Source organism: Harmonia axyridis, chromosome 1, assembly GCF_914767665.1.
Source record: "Harmonia axyridis chromosome 1, icHarAxyr1.1, whole genome shotgun sequence".
Classification (NCBI taxonomy): domain Eukaryota; kingdom Metazoa; phylum Arthropoda; class Insecta; order Coleoptera; family Coccinellidae; genus Harmonia; species Harmonia axyridis.
The window spans coordinates 25,551,202-25,562,975 of NC_059501.1; the positions used below are offsets into that span (position 1 = coordinate 25,551,202).

Consider the following 11,774-nt stretch of genomic DNA (forward strand, 5'->3'; position numbering starts at 1 on the left):
TTTCAATTGCGAATGCATTTCAGAATATTGCCTCTTGTCAGATTTTCACAGTTTAACTTTTGAAGTGAGATCAATAAGTCTATGAAAAATTAATATCCACCGAATATTATCCTGAGATTTTCTCCGTATCTATGAAATTCAGTTCAAATCATCGCTCAAGAACCTTATCAATCTGAAATAAAGAATCAACAAAGAATTGGTACGATAATAGGTACTTCATACCTACAATATATTCTACCATCTGGAGATGTGGAAATGTTCAAAATTATAGTCAGATTTCAGAATAAATTCAAACCCCGCAGCATAATATTCACTACATATGAATATTTTATAGTCCTATATCATAGGAGTAGAGATATTCCGTCACATAAGAAAAAATAATTTACCATAGGCAAACAATTTATCAAGTACATAGGTTTCTATACACTTCTCCTGAATTTTCAGCTATTTCGGAAATTAAAAGCTTAAGTCAATCAGTGAATAGCTTTTTTAGGAAATCGTAATGAGAATAGATGATTGTATTTTTTGAGTTGCTCATTATCACTACAGTCTTTTGTAATTTAAACTCAATTTTATTTTGATGATCTATAATTAAGAGTTGTAGTCTTTTATATTGTTTTTCATGAATGTTCTAGATGTCTTCTTTTCTATTTAAGGTTTTTCGCATCAAATAAATAATTATCTTGAGCTGTCTACATTCGAGCTCGGTGATATATAAATTAAACAGCTTTAATGAGTCTCTTGTCATTAAGTTTTTATAAATATAAAGTACATTCCCTCCGAAGTCCTCTTACACTTCAACACATGCTAATATGTATATTCATGATGAATGATGATGACTGTATCGAATTTGGTAAAAGTATATATAAGTCAAGTTGAATAAATTGTCATATAAGTATTAGATTATTTCTGAGTTGAGACCACATACTGATGCAAGATTTTGTTCGACTAGTTAAATAAATCTTTTGTAAAATTTTAAATTCTCGAATTTTGTTCTTGTAAAGAGTTGAATTTGGAGTCAGAAGGAAACTAATGCCTTTCGACAACAATTATATTAAATTAATCCATATATTTTTCGTTTGAGTAGACAAATAAGAACACGGACATAGTATATTGATATTATTCATATACAAGGACAGACAAACAATATAAATAATAAAAAATGATTTGGTATATCAATTTGGCTCGAATAGTGTACACAACTATGGTAATGGAGCCTAACTATCTGGGAGTGCTCAATTTCTTGTTATCCAGTTACAGTAGAACACTGTTGTAGTACCAAATGGTACTTCGCAACCTAGCCTATATTGAAGATTTATGTTACGTATCTGAATGTAATTGTGTTACTTCGATGATGGCAAATACTTTCTTTTATGCCATATAGCCATAAAGCTATCAACATTTTTTCAAATACATATTTCAGTGTGTTATTTTTCTTAGAAATTTTGATGGGTAAGTTTTTTCTCTATGTGGCTACTACAAAGATAAAATGAAGATTCTTCTTATAGTCAGAATTGGATTTTAATATTGCTGAGAACATTTACATACTCCTGAAAAATATTTCGAATAATGGCATGTTTAATTATTAGTGTTTATAGAATAGATAATATACCCACCGGCAAAATAAGGATAACGGAGAAAATCTCAACGAGTAAATCATTTTCTGTTGAATCCTTCGGCCGAAATCAGCAATTACTTTTTCAATTGTAGTTTGATGCCTTTTCATTCTATTTGTTCACCAGTTATATAACAAAAAATAAAATATCTTAGGACGGAATTTGAAAAGTTGTGTTCCCGATGAATCAAGCTACAATTAAAAAAAATTTTGCTAAAATAGGCTACAAAGAGAAATCAATAATTACAAACTTAGTTGATATTTTGTCTGTTCCCCTAATTCTACCAGAATGTATGTTTTGATCGTTCGAATGGTGCTAAGTTTCGCAGCCACGCAAAAACCAAAAACTCTTTACTAAATCAAAAATTGACATCTTCATATGCCAGAAATTATATTACGGACGAAAAAACTATCCTGATTAGTCACATGACTGGTATTTCATGCACATATCTGTAACAAGTACAGGTACCCGGTATCATCGAGGAATGTTTATTTATTCTTCAACATAATTAAAGAATGTCATACCTTCCAGTTCAAGAATCTCCTTCAATAACAAGGACGTCCAGACTTATAAATGACAGTGCGAAGTTATTTTTGTTACTAGGGAACCTAAGCGTGAATTACAAAATTGTCTACAACACGCTGTACAGTTCTTACAATCTACCCGTCAGATCCTGATTCAGATTCGATAGTTCTTATTTCGGAATAGTCATTACTAATAAGAAATAGAATTTCATAAAGAGAATATGTGTTGTTACTTGAAAACTGCTTATTAACAATCTGATTCTCAATATCCCTTATGCAATGTCTATTCCGCCCTTACTATGATTAACTAAAATTATCTGGATATAGTTGGTACATAGCTTTTTGAAGAAAAATTGAAAATTGCTTTCCTGGCGTCAGCTCAACTTGCTCAACTCACCATTATTTTTTCAATTCATTTAGCAATTCTCAATTGGCTTTATCTAAGCAGGCTCTGTTCAAAGGAAATTATATAAAAGTCCCACTCTATTTACCTATTCACTCCTTGTATTTTTCAAACTGAAGAAAAATAGAAGAAATCATCAATTTATGTTAAAATTGAGATTATTTTGTTGAATAATTATTGCAAAATTTGCTCCACTTTATATTTTCGAATTTGTAAGTCTTCTTTGACATTAAACTATTTCGAAATGGAATCGAATTCAACAGTTCACTCCTTTGTTCTTTTTCTTCTGGATATGTATTAATGTGCTTTATCATTTTAACTGCTATACATTATCGTATAAGTTATCGAAAGCGATTTCGTCAATTCTAAATTCACTGAGTACAAAATAAAAAAATTACAGAGAACAGTCGTTTTCGGATTCCCCCTAATATGCACTTTTAGATGGCGAATGAAATTTGAAGTTTATTTCAAAAGCATAATTTGAAAAATTCATTCAGGCAGAAAATACCCAGACCTCATTTTGCCTCAAGACCTATTTGTCTGTTTTTTTTTCAATGACTATTTCACTATAAAATGTTTCAAGCTGGTAAGGCAAAATCCACATTAGCTAATTCTAGCTTCACCTCTTACAAAAATTTTACACATGATAGATGTTACTTTTCTTGTTGTTGAGTTAGCACGGTATTTTTGTTATTTATCTCGTGAAATATCATTCGAGCTTTCTAAATTTTTTGCAATTTCGCTTATGATATTTGTTTTGAGAGAATCTCTCGTTTATAGTTCGTGATTTTGTCCACGAATGTCATTAGCGGAATCGTCCAAGCTGCGCAAAGTTATATAGGACCTCGTTTGGCGTCGGTTCCAAAAGGTTTTCCAATGATAGGTTTAAGTTTGAATGATGCACGCTTCAACAATGCATTCAAATTGTTAAAATTCACTATAAAAGTGATGAAATTTTTGCAGTCACAGTAAGCGAAACGATAACACATTTGAGTCGTCCTGAAGCAACTTCTCGACCGGCAATAGTGAAACTGGTGAAAAATTTGAGCTCTCAGGACCAGTCGCTTAAGAACAAATATTGTGTTGACGAAAACCCAAGTTTGTCCATTCCTTGTCTTGGGAATTAGGCATTCCCCAATGATTTTTTATGGCCAGAATTAGAATATATTGATATCGATGACGTTCATTATCACTATGTGCCATCTCGTTGATAATAAATACACAAACAAACACACACAAGCAATAAAGCAATCGCAATTTTGCAAGAAACGAGGTGATCACAATTCACAATAGGCCACCGAGAAGTTTTGATTTGAGACCTTTTTCTTCAGAGCTATATGAATGATAAGGTGTATGCCAATGCTCCACAATGGATTCAAGGCATTAAAGATGCAATTCGTGAAATTATCCAGGACCTCGTCCAGGACATACAGCCACAATTGTGCGAATTGATCATGAAAAGGATATAGTGCTGCAACCGTAGCCATGGCAGCTATTTGGCTGATATCTTTTCCCACTTTTAGTGGCATACCTTTCTCTTCATAATGGAATAAACAACCATTCATTCTTCAACAAAAATACTCGGTAATTTCGACCCCAAACTGAAACATCTTATTGGAAAACCCTTCAAATGAGTCAATTTTCTTAATGAACAAAATATTTCTTGATTTTTGAATTATATATTTTGAGAAAAATCATCTCTCGTGTTTAAAAAAAAAAGCAATGCAACAATAAAAAGTATTGAACTCCAAAAATTTACTAGTAGTAACTTTAATCCAATAAGATAGATATTAGATAGTCTTTCTACCTTATTAGGTGCAAATAATGGTAGACAGTAGGTACTCCTAGTGACTTATTTCGAATTTTTCTCCTCAAAAAAGTTTTCCATAAAATTAGAATACTATCATGGTAAATTATGGGCAAGAATTATTTCATCTCATAAGAGATAAAAAATCACTAGGATTCTATCCAGGACAGTTCAAGATCAATATAAAATCAACTCCAATATTTTTCTTCATGAGCCTATCTTCCAAAGAATGAAATTTATTTTCAACCACAACCATTTCCCCATCATTTCATGACTGCTTATTTAGATGAAGGTCGACACTGCCCTTGTCCTTGTATTATAAGAAAGGATCACAATGTCGGAACAGTACAGACTATAGCATTTTCCATCAAGGGTAAGTGGGACTTATACACAACGTTAATTAACGTTTCTAAAACATAAACTCGTGGATCTTTCACTATAATAGGAATAAAGTAGGATTCCTCTACATTCAAAACTGTAGGTAGACGATATTCTCAAAATTAGTAGGAAAAACTAAATAGCCGAGCATGCCGAACTTTGTCCTATTTCTGTTCAAGAAAGACACTACAATGGAGCTTATTTGTCAAGACCCTATTTCAAACCAGTAGGAAACGATGAGTCTGCTGCACCGTGGAATGTTTTCCCAGAAAACTGAAATTCAGACATTTCAGAACGAGCTTTTTCATCCGATTCGCTCTTGATAGGAAATTCAGGTTTTTATTGTAGCCATTAACTTTGACCAATTCAGATTTGTTCTGTAGATAATCATTGATTTTCAGGGGGATTTTCTAGAAATGAAGGGAATGATCCGTGTTCAACCCGAAAACAAACTGCAATATTTAATTTCGTTAGATTTTCCAAAAATACAAAAATTGATTTTGAATGCAATCGAAGTATAGAAGTAGATTGCAAATAAATGGTTTTCCAATAGAGGTTTCATGTTGTTATTGAAAAAAAAAACGAATATATTTTAGGAGAAATCAATAGATGTTTTTTTCATTGGAAAAAGGAAGGTGTGCCATCAACGATGAAAAACTATATCTGCAGCTACGGCTACGGTTGGAGCATTATATACTTTTCACATCATTTTTCATAACCAATTCGCACATTTGCGGCTGTATGTCCTTGATAACTTCACGAATTGCATCTTCTCTTCAACGTCTTGAATCGATTCTGGAGCATTGGCATAGACCTTATCTTTCATGTGGCCCAAAGAAAAATGCCTGAAGGTGTTAAATTACAAGATTGCGGTGGCTACCTCTTTGAGGAATAACACGTTGAGAAATGATCGCGTTTGCTAATTGTTATCACCTCTTCAAGAAATAACACGGTAAGGACTCGAACAATGAAGATACTACGTTGTTGGTGATCGACTGGCTAGAGTTCTTGTGGTAACTAAACTGTGATAAGCTTCAAGAGGTGAGTCTTTATGCAAGGCCGTAGCCCGGGGGGAGGGGGGGTCCGATGGGGTCTGGACCCCCTTTAAATTATTTTCAGAAATACACGATTCTAATTTCACTGAAAATAGTCTCAACTTTTTCTATTTTATTATAATTTTTTATTTTTATTATCGCAAGATCCGCAATATTTTTTTCTAGTTACGGCCTTGTCTTCATGCAAAACACTGTGTTATGTTGTTTGTGGAATGCCTAATTCCCAAAAAAAGGTTTCGTCAACACGACGGGCTACAGTAGCAATATTCTCAATTGTTCTTAAGCGACGCATATGGTTTCCATTCTTCACATCACTAGCTTGTCCCAAAAGCTCAAATGTTTCCAATAGTTCTACTATTGCAGGCAGAGAAGGTGGATAAGTTTTTTAGCTAATGCAATTTTAATCTACCCAACAGTACATTTTTCATGTTCATAATCTGGTTTTATCTTCAAATTTATCAACTTCCAAATTATAAAAGATGTGAATATTTTGGAGTAAGTATATAACTAAAAATTCAATAAAAATAGTGATTTAACTGTCAGATGAGCAATATTAATATGAAGAAATTCCTGTATAATATCGCTAGTGAAATGGAGAATCATCAATACACTCAATAATTGTAAATAATAATCAACAGAAATTGCAGACATTGTTCTGAACTTCAAAATTCTCATTGTGTCAATAATTAAATAATATCAATTAACTCATTAGTTATAACTCAAAATAACACTTGATTTTTTCATTCTATCAGGAGAAATTAAATTCCTTCTATTGAAAAATTCTATAACCAAAGAGACATTTTCAACGATTCAGACCAAATAAACTTCAACGATATACCTAAATTACTGCCATTCAAAAAACTTATCGGTTCACACACCAGAATAATTCTCGACCAAAATGTTTCAACTTCAGATGCCTAGTGTTCATATAAATATTTCCAGGTGCTCGAAAATTATGAATTAAATTGCTTACTCATGTGACTTATATCAACTTGATGTGTTTCTCTCTGCAACACTGTGACAATTTGCGAATATTTATATTTACATCTTAGGTGACGTTCTTCGAACTATTTTTAAACGAAAAAGCTCATTTTTTGGTTAATATAGGTATTTGTGAATATAAAATGCATTTATTATTGTGGGGCTCTAAACTCCACAATAATCAAAACGTTAGCAGAAAGATTATATTAATTTCTTTTCGGTTTTTTTGATTCATTAAACGAATCAATTTTCCATCGAAGTACCTAGATAAAATTAAAAATTTTCATGGTAAAAGTTGCAGCCACATTCTTCTTTCGCACAGAAATTAAATCTTCTTTGCAGTTATTTAATTAGATTAGGATATTCTAATGGTCCGTTCAAAATATATGATTCAATGGAAAAAGAGATGGTATCTTAGCTTACCAACAGCTCCCATAGATGAAGACGTTGTGGGAGGTTCAGCTAAGGGTGACATCGTCCTCATAATTTTTGGAGGCGGCGAACACTGTGAAGAAGACGAAGAATCGCAATCCAGCTTTCTTTTCAACAAAATCGGTGATGGTGTGTTTTGTAAAATATGAGGATCTATGGCTCCACTTTTAGCCATAGCCTCATCCTGGGCCTGAGCCCTTCTCAGGGCTGTCTGCATGGCCATAACCCGCTGTCTTTCCGAAGTCAACCGGCATTTTTCACATGCACAATTCCTGTATTTGCAATATCTCTTGTGACCTTTAAGGGGTATTTTCATCCTGTGATTTCGGCATCTGGCGCAATTCGGGGGTGTCCTAGGGTTGGTAGAGGTGCTGGAAGCATTCGTGTCAGTTTTAATCTCGAACTCCTGACTGTCCGACATAGTGATAGTTTTTCGCGCGAATCAGAAACAGAACATATTATCCGATCTGTAGGGTCACTGGTCACTTCACTCTGTGCACGTGCGAGTGTGCGTTCGGGGAAGCAACAGGTTAATATTTCGGAACGTGAACGCGGATCCAGAAAGTGCACGCGGTCTGATGCAGTGGCGGTCGTCGCGAAATAAACTGTCAGTCAGTATCGCATGAGGCAAGTGAGTCTGTTGAGCTGCACCGGGACTGCGGGGCCAAAGGGGGCTCATTTACGACTTTGAGCAAGTTGGAAGGGGAAATGCATGTGCAGACTGCAGTTTAATGCGCTTTTGTCAAATGTTCTCAGTTTCTCTTGGTCGACGAATTTATCGACGGGCTCCTCACTCGCGCTTCGATTGACTTCGTCATAACTTGTGTTTTCCTTGTCCTTGTAGATGTCAAGTTCGAGGCGTTTTTTTTTTGTGAAATTATCCGCTAGATTCCGGGCGAAAGATGAAAGCAAGGCAAATTTTTTACAATAATTCATTTTTTCATATATTCTTGTAGTGAATTTCAAATCGTAATACGAAATATTCGTTCAAACATTAATGTAATTTCTGAATATTCCTAACTGAGAAAATATACAGGTTGTTCCTAGATTGGAGATGCAAAAAAAAAGGATATTACCTGGATGACTTAAGAAAAAAGTTTTATATACATGGGCTCACAAACGCTTTGTTTTTGAGATACAGGGTGTTTCTTGTAGTCCTACTTTTTTATGATGATTATACAACTCATATTCTGATGAACCAAGAGAATCCGTAAATTTTCCATATTGAATATTCCGTATTGATAAGTGAATATACTACTTGACGACGTGGATTAATCGTTTTGATGTTTCTTCTCCTGGCATATTGTGATCATTTCCATAGTAACATTCTTGGACGTTCGCCAAAAAATAAAAGTCAAGCTCAGTGAAATGTCATTGAATTATCAAAATGCAGTGCTTTGGTTATAGTTATTTAAGTTATTCGTTATATAATCGTAACGCATGCCTCTCGAACATAGACAATATATTTCGATTATACAAACCTCTTCACTCGATGTAGTTCGCGAACTACGTCTCGTGAATCGGTGTATAATCGAATATTGTCTATGATCTTGTGATATTATAACTGATTATACCAGTTTATGAAATCATTATCGACAGTTTAAAGACAAAAGGGCATAAGCTACTTTTTCGGTTGAAGTGAGTTATAAAGGGTGATTCACCGCGATGGCCTATTAGACGTTTATGAAAAACCAATTATAATTTTTTGCTGAAAATTTTGCATGTGAAGATTTCAGACAATCATCCTTCTCCCTAGAATATTTTCGGATCTCTTCAACTTCCGGTTATACCGGGAACAGACTACTACTTCCTTATTTCAAATGGCACACCTAGTATATTATTGCATCATTAGATAGCTTTCTTGATGAAAATTTCAGCAATATGCCTTATGAAAGAAAAAGGAAAAGAAGTACGATTTCCAAGTGTATAAATATCTTAAGATATTATTAATCTGGTTAATGTTTAACCATTTTCAAACAGAAGATTTCCACGTTGATACGTAGGAATCAACATCGAAAGTTACCCAAGGAGAATGGAGGTCTCACAATTTTTCGAATAATTCTGCAGAAAGAGTTTTTTTTCGGAAAAGCCTTTATGCCGCCTGTATAAAAATGAACAGGGTATTCATCAGGAGATCAAGATTTTCAAATTAGAACCTATATTTTTTCTTATTTTAGTCAATTCTAAGTATAAAATGAGGAAGGGGTAACTCAAACAAACGCTATACATATAATTAATACTTCAAAAGTTACAAAGGAATAACTTTAAATGAGAAAAAAACGCAAATGCTAACTGTGTGGAATAGTTTGTGACTTCCGAAAAACATTACGTTAATCCCAAGGACAGAAAATCATGGGGATATCCCGGTCATGCTTCCACGTCGACGACCAAACCGAATATTCACGGTTCCAATGCCGTGCTCAGTATTTGGTGGGACTAGCACGGCGTAGTATATTATGAGTTGTTAAAACCGAGTGAAACAATCACAGGCAATTGTTATCATTTAAGCCGATCATTGAAAGATAAACGGTCGCAATACAATGAAAGACATAATAAAATGATTTTTTCGGCAACCGTCCGGGAAGTGCTCACGTTCCGGACGCTTTTTCTCTGAGAAAGTAGCATTTCCCGGCCTAGTCCGGAAAGTACGTACTTCCCGGACTAGGCCGGAAAAGAATCATAGAATCCATAGCAACCGAGATAACGGCTGACAGTTCATATGAAATTAGTTGTCAAAAATTTGCATGTTTTTTTATCGCAATCGCAATAAAATATGGAAAGCAGCAGCGATAGTGTTATTTTACATGGTTGCCGAAAAAATATTGTACGCAATACGCCCGAAAATGGTTTTTTTGGACTCACAGACTTCCAGGACTCGCTTACGCTCGTCCTGGAATTTTGTCTATTCGTCCAAAAAAAAACCCATTTTCCGGACTTCTTACGTAAATTACTATTACAGTATGACAATGCTCGACCGCGAGTTGCGAAAGAGGTTAAGACATACTTGGAAACATTGAAATGGGAAGTCCTATCCTACCCGCCGTATTCTTTAGACGATGCTCCCTCGGACGATCACCCATTTCGATCAATGGCACACGGCCTGGTCTACCAGCTCTTACGATCTTATGAAGAAACAAAAAATTGGATCGATTCAAAAGATGACCAGTTTTTTCAACGCCCGAAAGATGGGAGAAAGTAGTAGCCAGCGATGGATAATATTTTGAATCACGAATATATCATCAGTTTTTTACAATGGAGCCTCTAATTTCGGAAAAAACGGCTGAAGCAAAGTTGTACGCTTATGTATATTAAGGGAAGAATTGTATTTTATTTCTGCAATGTATAATTTTAAGCATTCATGTTCTTCTATTTCAAATATAAATTCACAATATATGTATATGAATTAAGTGATGATAGATTATTACAAGGCAGTACACGATCGATTAAAATAAATTAATTCTGAATTACATAATCATTTTAACTACTATTGATAACATGAGCCTATCTATGGAATAGAATACACGTGCTCAGTTTTTTATGAATACATGATAAGGCAAAGATGAAATCACAGTTGCATTATCATTATTGCATTATGGATTAGAGTGTATCAAATTTGCAAATTTATATTTTAATTTTGTGGTGGATATACATTATTCTTATGCATATTCTACCATTTCACCAAACATCATTGTCTTGGACAAAGACATAATATTTTACAATTTTCCATTACATTTACATTTTACATTTTCCAAAAAATGAATATTCATTTAATGAGAAACTGGCTTGAATTTCTTACAATTCAAATTAGGGAAATGTGATACCTAGTAGGAATTGATAAGGAAATAAGGAATCTAATTATTCTAAATATGTTACAACAACATTCTAATTCCATACAATGAAACAATGTCGGGAAATCCGATGTTTTTAATAAGACTTGCTACACCTAGGTTCTTCCCCTTATTTTTATGTAGTTATTGAAGAAATTGAAGATACTATTCCTAGAATTTTTCTGTAAGTATTTTTGAGTGATTGATCATGGAACATATTATTTCGTTACAATAATAATAATAGTAATAAAGGCCTTCATTTATATTTTTTAATTTCAAGCCAAAAATATGTAGTCTCAAGTGATAAGGTATGACTCTCTGGTCAAGTTCAAGAGTGTCTGTCCGGCCGTGAACACGATAACTACCAAACGAAAGAGCTTGAAATTTTCAGGGTTGGTGCAATACTAAAATGCTGCAGTCAAGTTGCAATTCAAAACCTGGTACAACATTTCATGTTCATTTCAAGCTTCGTGCAAAATTTCAAGCTGATCACCGCTGATCACATCATCAAAACCATAGATTCGAGATGAATATTGAAAGAGAAAATATGTCCGTGACACTATAACTATCCTATCAGATTTTGCATGTACAGGGTGTTCAAAATTTGATGTTCACTGCATCTCAGGAACTATAATACTTGGAAAAAAAATTTTGCTGTATCTTGGTTTTTGCTGACATATTCGAAGAATTCTGAAACGTTTTTTTCAGTAATTTTTCAGGTTCATTTGATACTCATAACAGATCATAGAAA

General features: G+C 33.9%; 1 protein-coding gene across 3 annotated transcripts in view; it reads right to left on the reverse strand.

Moving 5' to 3' along the window:
* LOC123671306 (protein doublesex-like) overlaps positions 1 to 7,938 on the reverse strand; it is a 190,077-nt gene extending 182,139 nt beyond the window's left edge. For all 3 annotated transcript variants that reach the window (XR_006746074.1, XM_045605058.1, XM_045605057.1), the window contains exon 1: positions 7,188 to 7,938. Coding sequence is in view for 2 of the 3 variants with exons in the window: in XM_045605058.1 (XP_045461014.1) it covers positions 7,188 to 7,617 (430 nt within the window). In the remaining variant the exon portion in view is untranslated. The remainder of the gene's footprint in view (positions 1 to 7,187) is intronic.
* Between the last annotated feature and the right edge of the window lie 3,836 nt (positions 7,939 to 11,774).